A 15800-nucleotide genomic window follows, 5' to 3' on the forward strand; every position below is an offset into this window, starting at 1 on the left:
CGCTTTCGGAAGAGCATCTCGCGAACTGCATCCAGTGCTGCATCAGTCAGCGGCAACCCGCTCCGTACTTTCTCTTATGCAATTTGCGTTGTCATTGTTTCTAGCGCGCGGGGAGAGACATCATTAGAGTCCGTTGACACCGCTGCGGCAGGGAACGCTGGTTTCCCCATACATTCCAGGAAATATGTTGCCTAACGTCGAAACAAGATCGCACGTTGATCTTCCGCACGTCTCTTCTCTTGGGGGAGGTAGTTGGCTGACTGGCTGGATGGATGGATGGATGGATCGTGCCAAAGGGAAAGCCCAACCAGCCCCATCCCTACACACACTAACACCCAGTGGCATCGCCGGTGGGTGAAAAGTACCGCAAAGTACCGGCTGTATGTTTTTGTGTGTTTGCTCCAAAGTTCTGAGCCCAAGCCGAGTTGCCTGAGTTGCTGTGCTAGTGCAAGGGTGCAGGGGCGAGATTTATAGGATTTTATGCGCGCGAATGCACCGCTTCATTTGCTGAGGGCGGGGTTGGAGGGGGGTGGAGGACGAATAAAAAAGCGACGGATCGAGGTTAATAAACAGATGAAATTTATAGTCCCGTCCAGAGGGCTTGGTATGCACGTTCGGCTTGGACGAGGTGCCGGGCTTTCGCCGGGTGTTGGAATAAAGCAAATGAGTGGTTGTGGTTTTGGGATCGGTCTGTGGAATGAAGCAATTTTTTGTTTCATAGGGTTGAGAGAGAGAGAGATTGGCTTTTTTATGCCGCTCCCTTCCCAGTGTCTTTCTTTTAGTTTATTCACACTGTAATAGAGGTTTACAATTGTAGCGGAGACTGTAACTGCTCGGAGTACCTAGAAGTGTTTTTGTGTCTGCCTTCTGCTTCTATTCCACGGCCCTTTGATGGCTGACCTTTCCGTCTGTTCAGCGGTGCTCCGGTGCTTCGACGATCGTTGCGCCAATCCAAATCGTGCCAATCTGTCGGATTGTTACACTTGGATGGAGCTGCAGCATCGTGTTGTGTCAACCGTGGAGCCGTGGAGCTGGCAAGCTGGCGCGCACTCTTCTGGAACGGAATGCTGGCGTTGTGGTCTAACCGTCCGTGTTCTAGTTCACAACTGACCAGAGATGATGCCATTCGCCCTGTCTCTCTCTCTCTCTCTCGACCATGTCATCGGCGGTGTGTGCGCGTCAAGGTGTCATTCTTCTCGTGGAGACTTATGCTTATCTACACCCTCCCCCCAAGCTGGAACGAGGCCAACCCGTGTGTTATTACATGCTTTACATGTTATGAGCTGGAGGATCGTTTGTTTTGTTTCAGTTTTCCAGGTGCCACGATACCAGGCTCACTGGCTCAAGTACATGGGCACGTTCGCGTTTAAAACGCGAAAAAAAACCACCACCCAAGCGCTTATGAAATATGCTTCCACCGGTAGCAGCCCCTACCGGCAGCGTACGGTTGTAACCGTTTTTATCTTGATTAATGTGATGTTGATAAGTTTTTGCTCTCGGGGCGCAGTGGCTGCCGGGAACGCCGATCGTACAAATTATGCCTGGCAGCGATGTGGTGTAAATAAGGGGCAGTAGTGTGCGTGTACGCGGACCACAAGGCGACGGGGACAGAACGGTGTTGCGCGTGCTGCACAGCTTTATGGCTTTGCTTATGTTGTTCTTGATCGACCATGTCGTTAATAATTTGATAGTGGATCTTGTAATGAAATGAGTGCAATATTTTATATCTCGTACAAACTCGAGTGGGTGAGAGCGCTTGTCATGACAAATTTGGTGCGTATCGGGGATTATAAACTTGTTGTGTCTCGGGAGTAGGGGGGTAGGGATCATATTTGTGTGATGTTTTATTGTAGGTAGCAATGTCTTAAGGGAGAGGTTTGGTGCAAACAAGCAATCGGAGGTGTAGATCTGTTTTAATGTCAGTGCCCTGTTGAGGATATTGATCATTATGTCAGAGAAAGGGGTAGGTGTACAGATCTGGGCTAAGTGAGTTGATATCTTAAGATATCTATGATATTCTGAGAGTGACTTTGCTCCAGCGCTATTGAAATGAGTCTTAAACTTGGGAATATGCTTGGAAATACAGTGAACCCTCTCTTATTTGACACCTCTCCAATTTGAAAAACCTCTCTTATTTGAACATTTTGCACAGTCCCTTGATTTCCAGTACATATTTGTTCCTCTAATTTGGGAATCCTCTGAAATCTGTGTCCCTCTTATTTGTGTATGGTGTTGCCATGGTTATTGAATGATGTATGCTCAAATTGGCAATCCTGTTCGCAGTTTCCTATAGCAACAGTTAAGGCTGCATACTAAATGTTCTGTCTTTTTTTTTGTTTGGATGGACCTTTCATTCACATTCCACCTCTGTAATTTGAAAACCCCTCTTATTCGACAGTCCCATCGCCTCTCAAATAAGAGAGGGTTCACTGTAGTTATAAGACATCTCAAATCTTTCAAATGTAACGTTTGGAGCGTTGATAGCTGAAGATTTCTTAGATATGCTGAAAATCATATCTCTCTAAAGCTCTTTTAATGGGTCTCAAATACAGGAACTTGCTTGGAAGTATCTAAAAGACATATCAAAGCATTCAAATGTAACCTTTGGAGCGTTGATATCTGAAGATTTCTTAGATTTCCTGAAAATAACATCGCTTCAAAGCTCTTTTAATAAGTCTCAAAGACAGGAACTTGCTTGCAAGTAGCTAAAAGACATATCAAGGTACTCAAATGTATGTTTTGAAACGTTGAGATCTGAAAATATCATAGATATTCTGAGAATGATTTTGCTCCAATGATATTCCAATAGGTCCTGAAGCTATGAACATACTTGGAAACATTTGAATGACATCTGAGAGCATCAAAACTTATCTTTTGGCAAGCTTACTGAACACATCTGCCTATTCTTCCTAGCAATATTCTCAGCAACTAGCTAGAGCCTAGATGTTTTTCACACACCGCTGCAAAGCTACAGACAAAAGCCCGTTTTGTATCACACCTTTTGCAAAGATCAGACACACGCGGCTCCGAAGCACAGCCTTTACTTTGGACCCCTGGAACCCCCTACCAAACATGGACAAAAACACAAGTTCAGCCCCAAAATCGGGCATACCCGGGGCTGCGTGTGTGGTTTCCGCGTCGTCAAAAGCGCTTCGCCGGGCGGGCGGTTTCGGGTTCAAACTCGCTCACACAAAACAACAACAATAACGACAGCAGCAGCAGCAAAAAGACTCGTGCGGCACACCGCGAGATTCATTACCGACCGTGCGGGACGTTTAAGGTTCCGCACACACACACACACACACTGCGTCGTCCAACATATCATCCCGCTGTTCTTGTGCTCGGGCGCGCGCGGGGCGTTGCGTTACATTCCGGTTTGCTTCAGTGCGCGGGCTCGAGCTCGGGCTCAAAAACTGTGTTACATTCGCGCGTTCCGATGCCCTTATCCAGCCCGAGCTATAGTGCACCGGGCAGCTTCCCAAGTGCACACGCGAGGATGCGTGAGAAGCAGGAGCTGGTCTTGGAAAGCGCGCTGCGTTACGAAAGACGGCTCGCGGCTCTCCGTCCCGAACCAGGCTGGAAAACTGGAGCCTTTCGTGCAAAAGGCCCCACTATCCCCCCCGGCAAGACCGGGCCCTATTTGCGCCACATACCTCAAAAACCCGCCGACGAGGGCCTTTTTCGGAGCAGCATTTGGTCAGGTTCAGGTTTTGTTGTTTTATGTGTTGGAGCTTGTTTTTGTGTGCTGCACGGGGCGCGGGAAGAGGGTCCGCTCTCCGGGGGCAGATCGTGCCCGCGCGACACACAAACATGCTCCAAACGAATTATGTTGGGGCAGCAGGGTGGAAAAGAGACAGCGAGAGTTAAACAAAAAAGCGCGCGATACTTCACGAGCTGAAGATACGAATGTGTTGGTGTTGGCAGGAACTGCCATACACAAAACACGGCATTTTCGCGAAACCACAACAAACTTGGGCCCACGTTTGGGGGGATGGACTGGTTGGAGAATCCCTAAAGAAGGGCGAGAACCGGGAGGGAGTCGCCACGTTTGTAGCTTTTTAAAGTACACGCGCGTCTCGGTGTTTGTGAGAGCTTGTCGTCATGGTGATGCTGCCGTGAAAGTAGCATTGAAGAGGAGGCATGTGCTCTTCTTGCTCTATCTCTCTCTCTGTCGTTCGCATATTGCCTGGAGAGGTCTGATCGTGGCTGCCAAGACCGGTTCCTTGAACGGTGTGGTGTGGCCCCCAGCAGGACGGAAGACGAGGGATGGCGTTCTTGAGATCTTCCCCGTTCCCCACACGCGCAGCATAGTCGCGGTTTTCGTTTGCCGGTTATGTTGCCGCATGCCACGAACGCTCGAGACGCTGCCGTCGCCGCCGCCTCGCACACACCGGTTAGTGGCTTGTGAGTGTGTGGCGGTGGGTTTGGTTTTTGTTCGTTAAAATTTTGAACCAACGCCAACGACGGTCTTGGACTTGAGAGATAGAGAGACGCGAACGCTCAACGGGCCAACCTTTGAATGGCGGGCTTTCGTTTGGAGCGATCCCGGGCTTCCTCGGGACGGAGGGGAGTGCTCCCAGGGAGGCTCAACTGTGCGGGACGGGACGGAGGGGTACTTTCGATTCAGTTTAAATCGTAACGAACTTGTTTTTCCCCCCTGGAGCGAGTTTTGGGAGCGTGCGCGCGCGCGCATTTTTATTCTTCCATTTTGATACTGAAGCCGCGTCTGTGTGCTTGTCTGTGTGCTTATCTGCCGAGAACACAGGGCGCGGATTTACACACAGCGCCGTCCGTATGAATTGAAACTTGATCATGTCCGCTGCTTTACATCTTTCACCAGCGCATTCCACCGGTGGCTGCAGGTGGATCGGATACGCTAAAAAAAAAAACACCCAACCCCAGGGCGGTGCGCCGGCTAGCAAGGAGGAACTCACTTCACGACTCACGTCTCTCTTCTTTTCCTTTCATTTTTTCAGGCTCCATCGACGGTTTCCCTTCACACGCGGAACTTTTGCCAAAGTGTGTGTGTGTTGAGCCCTGTTCGCGAAACTCGAGGATCGCCATCGGTGGTCGAAAATCGAAACCCCTGGCCGGCAGCGTCTGCCAGTGATCGACACACGATCGTCGCAGACGGACCACCGTTGTGAACCGTTTGTGTGTGTGTCAGCAGCAATAGCCTCCAGCCCCAGGGCAGGACCTCCCGTGCCATCGCGTGGACGGTCCGGACGGACTTCATCGGACTCGCCTCAGTGCCTCGGTGTGGTGAGCGATAGATAAAACACGGAAAAGCTCGTTTGCGACGTTATCAGGTGAATGTTTTCTGTCTAGACCTGCGACAGGTAACTAGCAGCGAGCGATAGGCTAGTTGGCCAGTCTGTGTGTGTGTGTGTGTGTTTTTGTGTAAGTGGATGATAAGGAAGCTTGAGCTTTTTCGGGTTCCCTTTTGCGCTCGGCGTCGAAGTCGGTGTTTTAGGAACGCGAGCGGTCGATGACAATGTTTGGTGCGGCCGGGAAGGCTGGTGATGCTGGTCATCGGTGCTGCGCGTGGTGTCCGATGGTGTCGCAGGCAAAGGTCCCGTGTGCAGTGATCGTGTCTTCGTTCCCGGTAGCTCCAGTGCGGTGTGATATCTAGGCGGCAAGAAGTGGCTACATTTTGTGATAGAAAACGAAACCTGTGGGGTGGAAAACGTAGAAAAAAAGGCGAGACGCGTTGATAGTGTCGTTTTGGAGAAGAATTGTTGTCGTTTTGTGGAGTGTTTTTCGTGCAAGGCGAGTGCAAGTTACAAGCAAGCATTCCTGAAGTGGGTAGTGGAGCCGTTATCGCTGCATAGCTTGAAGTGGTTCCGTTTATGGTTGGTCGCGAGAATATTAGTCAGCGCAGGAAGTCTGGACGATTTCCTGGGAGCGTAAAGAAGCGATAGATAGAGAGGGATAGTGAATGAGTGTGTAAGTGTATGTGTTTTCAGAAGAACCGGAGCAAAGAATCGTAAAAAAAGCCCGAGGAGACCTTACCGTCGCCTCCAGACACACCCAGCAGCAGCAGCAGCAGTAGCAGCAACGCCTTTTCTACTTCGCTAAACCCACCAGCTTCCTCTCCCCGTAGTCATGACAACGAATACTAGCAACCTGAAGCTATCTGGAAATATCATAGGTCTAACAGGCAAGCAATCACAACCGCACACCCAACAGCAACAGCAGCAGCAGCAGCTACAACAGCAGCAACAGCACCATCACCAGCTCCAGCAGCAGCATCTTCAGCAGCAATTGCACAAGCACAAACTCAAACAAGCCCAACAGCACCTCCAACAGCAACAGCAACAGCAGCAACAGCAACATCAGCAAGTAACAGGGACGGTGGTGACGACCTCACTGTCGAACGGTGTCGGGCACCATCCTGGCGGTGGCATCTTCACGTCCGCCCTCAATGGTGGTGGGCTGGTGAAGTCCCCGAGCGGTATCCCCCAGCAAACGTCGGCCGGTGGTGGTGGTGGGACGGGCCAGGCACCGGGTAGCCACATACCGCCCCGCTATCAACCACCACCGCACCCACCGGGAGGCATCCTCAAGAACGGGTACACGAACGGCGGTCACCTGAAAGCAGCCTACCAACGACCGGAAGGAGCCCAAAACGGAGGACTCGCGTACAACGGCACCAACGGCAAGGGATACTTCGGCGAGCATCTGAAGAAGCCGTCGAATCCTTCCCGCTTGCTTGCGCCCCGTCAGCATATCCGCTTCTCGAATCTACCTCCACTGGTGAACGGTGGTCCAGCGGCTCCGGCGAGTCAGCCGGTTCAATCGCAGCAGGCTGCGATCACTGTCCATCAGCAGCAACAGCAGCAACAGCAGCAGCAAATCCAAACGCTACATCATCTTCCTCCAGCACCGCACGCAAGGCTCAGCTCGGAGTCTTCCTCGGAAGATCAGACGACCAGCTCGACCCGATCGTTGCAGGCTCATCTGGCGCACGCGAAAGCCCCACAACCGGCGCCGGCATCGAACGGTCCCTCCGCCGGTCACATCCATCAAACGACGGCAATAGTGCATCAAAGTAGTCAACCGGCGAGTACGAACGGACCGACCACGAACGGGTCGGGTCTGCACAAACCATCCCAACCTTCCCACCTGCCCACTGCGACCGGTGTCCATCAGCAGCAGCAACAGCAGTCCCAGCATCCGGTTCAGACACTCCAGCAGCACCAATCAGCACAGCAGCAGCAGCAGCAACAGCAGAACCAGGAAATGTTGAAGTTTGTCCGGAAAGCGGAGTCCGAAACCTCCTCCACACCGACCTCATCCAGTGGGGGTGGAGGTGGTGGCGGAGGACGCATCTCGGCGCTGGAGCAGAACCGGCACTTTCAGGTGAGTTGGCATCCCAATCCCTATTCGGGAGTGTTTGGTGCATCCGACAGGTTGCGGGACTTTCGAACGGATCGAACATCGAGGAATGGGATTGCCAGTGAGAGGCACGCGCGTGTGTTTACACCCAGCGGGAAACCTGTTTTCGCAATGCCGGGTGGGCACAGCCCAGTTCCCGCTTTTACCTTTAAGAGAGCGGGGAGGAGTGTCCACCCCTCCCGTTCGATCCCAAACGAAGGAGAAAGTTTTTGACCTTTTCCCGCCCCGTTCGCCATCGACGTGTGATGTGGGACTGATTTCTGGATGTGGTGCCGCTCGTGGAAGGGGGAGACATTGAGTGGGGCGCCTAAAGGCGCGATAGACCCGTAATGGACCCGTGCGTGTCCCGTCTCTGGTAACTGGTTCGAAAGTTGTTCCCCTGGCCGTGTGTGTTGTTTATCAGTGATAAAATTTCACCCGAAAAATGTCCCCGTTTGTGTGTGTTGATGCGATTTCCCTGCTTTTGGATGTGTCTTGCCAAGGAGTCAGATGTACGGGAGGGGTCGCCAACTCGTTTTAAAGATCCACCATGCGATGTCTTGTTTGCGACACAAACACTAAAAGGGAAGAAAGGAAAAAAAGGAAAGTTATCTTCCGACACGATCTCTAAAACCGTTTAGAGGCTGGTTCGCCCCGGTTTTGTCATCTCTGTGTTGTTGTTGTGAGTCACGCGCTTTGCGAAAAGTCTCCGTTGACAGTGCGGTGGGCGCAATTTGTCAATTCGATATGGTTCGTTTCCGTACGATTGTCACGCTGGTGGACTTGTTGTAGCATTGTCGTTTTGTTCTCCATTAGGGGAAAGGGCACGTCTAAAGTGTCTCCTCCACCGTGACGAAGGGGGAGTGCTTCCATTACGCCGTTGACTTTCGCCCAGATCTAGACACACACAACCTCAAACAATGTAGTCACCCCGTACAAGCCCTTTGATTATGATGAATGAGTTTTGCTTTACGAAAGGCGATTGCGATTAGACCGACTAGACGGGCACAATCGAAACGGCCGCAACTCTAGGTCCGTACAAATAGGTGTTTTGCCTGAACCGGGGTGTGATGTTTTGCTCCATCCAATGTGCAGCTCCATCTAGAAAGGTGTCGAAAAATACGGCGAGCCTTTGAAAAGGGCAAAAGCCCGGTTGTGAGAGAAATTTCATAACCAAAAACGGACGGCGGCGAGAAAAGAGCTGCATTACATGGTGAATTTTGAGTGAAAATTAAAATCAAATTAAAATTACATACCGAACGTGTCGTGTACGTTGCTTCATTGTTCTTCACTTTCCCATGCTTTGCAGGCTTTGCGCAGGGCTTTACTTACAACAACCTTTTCCAATACGAAAATTTTTCCAAACAAAACACACGCGAGGGCGACATTTAGGCTATTTGGAATCGACATCCAGCGAACCCCGAAAACCCTTTTTGCAAACAAAGGTCATCGCTTTCTCGCCTCTTTCTCGCCGGCCGTAAAAAGCTTCTTTGCACGATTATTTCATTAAGTCGGGAAAAAATTACCCTTTGTAAATGCTTCAACTTTGTAGCCGCATGCACACGAGCTCGCTGTGCATTTGCGTTGCGATGATATGTGTGTGTGTGTGTGTGTGTGCAATGAACTGGGAGAGAAGGGAGAGAAGAAGCGATCATTTCTTGTTGTTTCGTGTTTGCTTGCTGATTGCTTTTTGGCTTGCGGATTCGGGGGCTTTGGGGGGGGCAATGCAGATATATACATATATTCCTGCGCACTTGGTGGCCAGGCCCGATCGCGGCCAGTAATAATGCTCCGTTAGGTTAATTTCATTCGGCATTATGATGCTGTGCTTGTGTGTGTGTGCTATGGCGTATGAAATCCGTGATAGCTGTGTTGGTTGGAAGTTTAGAGAAAGAGAAGAATATAGTTGGAATTTACTAAATTAGATGAGAAAAGGTAGTAAAAGTTTAAGCTTAAAAGTCAGATTAATAACAACCAAAGAAAATAGCCTCAAAGTGTCTTCATTTGAGACGATTTATCATGTGTCTCTGATCGTCTTAATAGGTTAGATAATTTCCCTACCCCGTCCGGCATTGTCACTCTTAATAAAACCATTTACGATACGGCCGTGCCAATTCACACGGTCGCCATTTAAGACACGCAAATTAAGCGTCATAATGCTAAATAAAGTCCATTTATCTTTAAATCACTGATGGCACACACCATTCAGACAAAGAAGGAGAACGGAGACAGTGGCAAATAATAAAATCTTTGGAAGCGGAGAAGCAACAAATGAAACAAAACAAAAAAACAGCAATAAAACATTCCCAAAAGTAAAGAAAGAACTCTCTGTACAATAGTTTATAAAAGGGCAATAAATAAAGCCACGGAGGGTGGAGCGTTTCGTTTTTTGGAGCGGGAAATGCCATTTCATGCCATTCACAAAAAAAAAAAAACGGAAACGAGGGACACTGTTTGGGGTTCGACGTGTAGAAGCGAAACAAAAGTGAGAGTACCGGGTTCGAGCCCGGTCTAATCTGGTGCAATTTATCGCTTCCCGTTGTTGCTAATATTGAAAGCGACGTTGGAGAAGGGAGGAGATTAATAAAAGAATAGCACACACACACAGACACAACATTCACATGTGCGCATAAACGAAGGAAAACATATTATTTCCGGTACTTTTGCCCCCGGTAGCAATGGCTCGTAAAAACACCTTGCACAGAAAGAATACTCATTCCCCCTTCGCCGTATGGTCGCGTGTGCTGGGTTCCAAAGCGCACCGGAACCAGCTGGGCGCAGGCACTTCAATTTTTAATGCGTTCTGAAGCGATGGTACATCATAAAAGAGCCGTACCGGATGGTATGGTTCCGACTGCAAGTGTTCGTTCAAACAGAAAACCCAAAAACTACTCTCTGTTCAAATCCGCTCCACTGCCAAAGTAAGGGTTCGTCGCTTGCGTTGAAGTCGTTCGTTTTTGCGTGCGCTGCGACGGCGGCTGCCGTCAGAGATTGCTGCAGCCTGCAGCTGTTGCGCTGTGCGGGCTGAGAGTGTTAACCGGTCGGTCAGTTTGGGAAGCCTTTAATGAAATTTCAATTACTCGTTTCGGTGGCATCTCTCCGTTCCGTTTGCCCCGTCACATCTAATTGCAAGTCGCAAGCCGAGTGGCTGTATGGCTTCCCCTTTGGACGTTTTCTCACCTCTCGTTCGCTCTGCTTTGGGGCTGGTGTGTAGTACCCTTCACCGGCTTAAGCTAACGTCACGGTCAGCTCAGGCTCTTCATCCTTTCGGCACCATACGTCCAGATCGAATTGCATGCGCTGAGAGAGAGTCAGAGGTCTCTGTGCCGTTTTGCTGCCCCATTCCCAGGCAGTGCAAACCATCAGGGCAGCGCAAATTAAGTAGTTTTGTCGTTGTTTTTGTTTGCCTCTTTCTTCTCACCCTTCCTCTCTCATCCAACCTCTCCAGTTCTCAGACACTTGTGTCAGTTTTTCCACGCATGCCCATTCGGTTCGCTTCGCACCCGTTTATTAGCAATTGCGGAAAAACGAAACATTCCACCGCACCACTGCAATCCGGTTAGTCTAATGATCGTGCGTGTGTTTCTGTGTGTGTCGGTGTTGGGCGCCCAGGGTCGCCAAGGTGGATGGGAATTTTGGATTTTACCCCGTTTGGTGGCCGCCGTTTGTTTGAACCGTGTTTGCGTGTTTTGTGACTTTCAAAAAAAAGATCGGCTCTACCACTCATGATGTTGTGTGACTGTGCGGGTCGGAAACGGAGGATGATGGCGGAGGGGCTCTAGCCTCGATAAATCTGGGCATTATCTTAATTTTTGTCCATGGGTTTCAAACGGACGTTCAAACCGGGGATGGGGATGGGTGGTTTGACCGAGCATAATATAATGACCAAAATTATGACGCACCGCAAGCGAGTTTGGGGTTTGAAGGGGTTTTCCGTCTTCACCTCCGGTGAGTGGTAGGTTCCCCTCGCGACACGCTCACATGGCCCTGTTCGGTGTGGAGAATTGTGTCGCTTCCTTTTCGGGGACCGAAATTGGCCAGATTTTTTGGGGGATTGTTGTGCGTTTCCTTCCAAATGCGGTGGAATGTTGCCGCACAGTTCATCTGGCAGCAAAATTACCCTGCTCACTAGTCAGTCCAGTTTCCACTGCCCAATCAACTCACACCTTACCTACTGGGCAATGGTTTGTGGTGTGGTGGCTGTGTGTCGCTCAGTTCCCGAAACAACCGGAGCCTAAAAACTAACAACACATGCAAACAAAATGCTACATACCAAACAGTGCGCACAGCGGTTGGAGCTGTGCTGTGGCCAGAGAACATAAAAATAAAGGTACGCAACGTCATAACAACAACATCTTTAATTGCATTAACAAACATTGGCAACTGGCTGGCGAACGCGCAGTGTCTGTGTTTTTTTATCGCTTTCTTTCGCAACCGAGCGGGTCGTGCTCTCTGCGTGCTCTCGGTGTGTGAGCTGCCCGAATCACGCCATACGCAAATAAAACATTGTTTACGCATGCTGCTGCTTGCTGTTTTCTGCAATTTCGTCATTTAAACATTACTGCGAGGGGAACGTAAACGATCGTCGGTTGGTTGGTTGGTTGGATGGCGGTGGCTAAGAATTGTGATACCATTGTAGTGCTTGAACGTCGTGTACGTTTTGCGCCGTACCCGCACTGATTACAGTCTGGGAACGGGACGGAAGCCAATCCCACGCCTATAAAGCACGCCCTGTAGCACAGCAGCTGCCGGGGGGGAGAGATGAGATTTACCTGGCAGGCATAAATTAGCGTGTAGTTTTTGTTGTTGAATTTGAATGAAAATTGGGTGTAACACGCAGGGCGGTGTACGCATTTAGCAGTTGGTGTTTCGCAAAAAAAAAAGTCGGGCTTGGACGGGATATTTTGAAAGCAAGTCATGCAATGAGACACTTAAATTTGCTTTGCGTTTTGGGTGTGTGAAGAGAACATTATTTGTCAAGAATGTTTAGGGAATATTTTAGCCTATTTGTATGCAAATAAAGGTGTTGAGTGTTTGTAAAGAAGATAAAATGGCCTTTTTTGAGTCATATCTAGGCTGTAGAGATAGAAAAAAAAAATCAATAACGAATGTGAATGTGTTGCTGATGAAAGCTAATTTAGCTTCCCATAATTCGGTGTCATAAATTCCCTTCGTCGAGATGTCTCATGTTCCGTTCCCGCCCCGATCTCCCGATAGTGTCAGCACCGTTGTTTCGTTAAGCGACACTTCTGTACCGCTCTCCAATCAATTTACCGAGCAGGAAATCGAATTATACACCCACACAAATTCTAGGCCCTACGGAGCGAGCGAACGAAATGGTTTCGTTTGATAATCTCGAGCGGAGATTGAAGAAACAACGGAATTGGATCTGTGTGCGTCTAGCGCACACACACCCCTTTTTTGGGGGAGTTTTCTGAGCCTCCCGCTCCGGATTTTGTCGCTCTAACCTGGCCCGCACGATTGGATCGTTAATCAAGCGTAAGTGTAACGACCGATCGCCCACGGACGATTCTAGCATTGCCGAATTCATCGTGGTGTTGATCTATGTTGATGCTTGATGGTGCCTGGCCCCTGTCTCGTGTCGGTTTATTGGATGACAATAATCACTTCCACCCGGCTGGAGTGCGGAGTTTGCAGGAGGATCGTGCCGACGTTTGAGCAATTGCTTGATTAGGGAGGCCCGACGGACGACGACGACGACGACGAGGTCTGGAGTGCAGGAGTGAGTCATGTCGTAAAGTCTAACGAACCCTTTTGCCTCCTAACCGCTGCGCCAACGCAAACTACTAGTGCGCGGGTACGTAGAGAACGGGTTGGGCGTTTAGATGGGTTGGACTGGCATCACCATGTGGTATGACGCGTTGGACTGTTTTAGATACAGGGCGGATACCGTGTGTTGTAAATGTTATGAATATGTACATAACACAAAAAAAAAAAACAGCAAAAGGGCACACGTTTTCTGCGAATGTGTCTGCGTGTCTGTATTTCTTTTTTGCTCAATTTTGCGGAGGATCAATTTACGATCGTATGAAAAAGTCACATGCGTGACATTTCACCCACTTTGTTTCCGTTTCCTCTCGTGCTCATGCTCCACTCAAACGGGGAGGGGGGAAGCCTTTTTGTGTGTGCAACGAATCATACACCGAAGCTGCGGCGTAAACAAAACATAATTCATTCATCCCGCGATTCCCACCGCCCAAAACTGCCGTGAACCGTGACGGGGCAGCGGGCAGTGGACCGCAAACCGGAGCTCTCGGAGTGTTTGGGTGTCCGGTGCAGCCCACCGCATTATGTGGGAAGAACGAACGGAACGTTGGACGTTAGCCGTTGGAGGCGTTCTACTCTCGCAGTTTGTGCAAAGCCCAAATGCACATCGGTGAAAGTGTAAAGCTCCCGTCTGCAGCGCAACCGATCGAGGTCGACTGGTTGCCGGTATGCTGAAGAGGTGTGGCCTTTGCAATGCTGCAGCAAAGGGGGTGATTTTTGCAATCTAGAATCGAGATCGGTGGGTGTGGAAGTGGGTTTCTTTTTCTTCTTCTAGTTTTTAAATTATAACACACTACCATACCCATCCGACGGGGGAAATGGCGCACAATGGGAAAAAAGTTTCGCCCAGTTCCGGTGAGATAATGGCCGCCCAAGGAAAGTGAGACCATGGCGGCAATTATTACAAATGTATTCAAATCACGTCATCACATCCCATGGGAAGCGCAGACATGGTTGGAAGAGCATAAGAATCGGTTTTTATCAGCCTATTTGCCTGCTTTATCTCTCTATCAAACAGAGTCGGCGTAGAATATGCTAAAGATCCCTCTTCTGTGAAGAAGAAATGGAAAGTATTTTGCGCTAGACAGGGCCCCATACGTCTATGTCTGAGAATAAATTACCTCTTCTGTGTGGGGCTGGGTGGAGTTGCACTAAGGGCCACACTACTGCAGCAAACGCTTCAGCCATAAAATTACACCTATAATTACACATGTTCACTTCAATCCGCATCGCTTGTGGTTGTGCAACGGAAGGTGGTGAAGTTTTGGTGTGCAAGGCACCATTGAAAGAGAGACAGAGCGATACTTTACGACCACAAATATCGCCACCGGCGGCGACGTGCCAGGATTGAGTTGCGCGGATCGCTTTATGGATGTCATCGGTGGATGTCTTGTCGGACTGGATTCGCCGGTACAAATGGACGAACAGGAAGAAACAGAGCGTCTCTTTTTATTGGTAACGTATTTATTACACTTTCGGTTACGCGCGAAGAGAGTGCGGGAGCCGACAAAGAAGCGTTTGTGTTGTAAATTATCGCACAAACTGTTGTTAAAAACGAATAAAAACGAGTGCTGTTGAACAAACAGTGCGCAGTGCACCAAATCCGTTACAGTTGTTACGCAAAGAAAGTGAGAAGACGGGCTCGTAAAAACAAAGTCGATACAGTCGACGGACTTACACTGCCCAAGACGGCACTGCCTAACAGGTTCGCCTGATGAAGTTAGTTCAATAAACTTTTTACGGGTTGAAAGCAGAAGAACGAACGAACGCGGCCCAGGTCAGGAAGAGGTCAGCCCAGTACTCCATTTGCAACAGGTTCCCTTTAGGGTGCCTTCTTGCGCATGAAAGACGCTCGAAATATCGGTGACCAACTTCACCGACACCGCGGGGTATCTTTCTCTTGGCCCCCGGGTACTGGCGTTTCGCGCCGACTTTCGACACCGGGACAGGTGAAGCGTTCTTTCGGGTCCCGGCTTGTTCGCATTCCACTTTGTTCCACTGTATCGTTCTTTCTCTCTTCGGCTCTTTCGGCTGACAGATGATCGATCGTGTGCGCAACATAGTCGCCCCTGCGTCAGGGTCAGTCTCCTCCTCGATCGATCTTTTTGCGCTTCTCGCGCACTTCACTGCGCAAGCGGTCGGACAGCTGCTTCACCTGAAGCGAGCATTGAGATTATGGCAAATATTTACCCCCTTGGTACGGGGTGTTTTTCACTGCCAACTCCAATCAAACACAGGCTCACCGGGCTCAACAATGTGTTTCATTCATGGTCTGCGAGGGGTTTCGCGGACCCACCGGTTGTCATAATGGAATTTTAAGGCTCGGGCGGTGGTGTGTATGGACATTGTGGTCCAACGCACTCGCACGTCATACGATGGAAATTGATGACCGTAGGGAAAGGGAAGCTGCTTGAGAAACGTGCGGAAGCAATGATGACCACGCACCACCACGATGGCTTATTTCCGATACCGGAATCGAACAGCTAATTGGATGCGTTTCCTTCGTCTCGAGGCTGTTGGGTACTTCGTGGGGATTCATTGGAAGATTGGGAAACATTTAACTAGCCAGCGAAAAATGTGGTAAAACGGTACAAAATTGCAACCACTTCACCACTGGGTGGGTAGTAGCATTGCGA

At 49.7% G+C, this 15800-nt stretch overlaps 1 protein-coding gene across 2 annotated transcripts in view; it reads left to right on the forward strand.

The window, feature by feature from the left end:
* The window catches only part of LOC120956926 (DNA N6-methyl adenine demethylase), a 43850-nt gene that overhangs the window by 17975 nt on the left and 10075 nt on the right, over positions 1-15800 (forward strand). For both annotated transcript variants that reach the window (XM_049608468.1, XM_040378747.2), the window contains exon 2: positions 4977-7362. In XM_049608468.1, coding sequence (XP_049464425.1) covers positions 6106-7362 — 1257 coding nt within the window. In that variant the 5' untranslated portion in view covers positions 4977-6105. The remainder of the gene's footprint in view (positions 1-4976; positions 7363-15800) is intronic.

Source organism: Anopheles coluzzii, chromosome 3, assembly GCF_943734685.1.
Source record: "Anopheles coluzzii chromosome 3, AcolN3, whole genome shotgun sequence".
NCBI lineage: Eukaryota > Metazoa > Arthropoda > Insecta > Diptera > Culicidae > Anopheles > Anopheles coluzzii.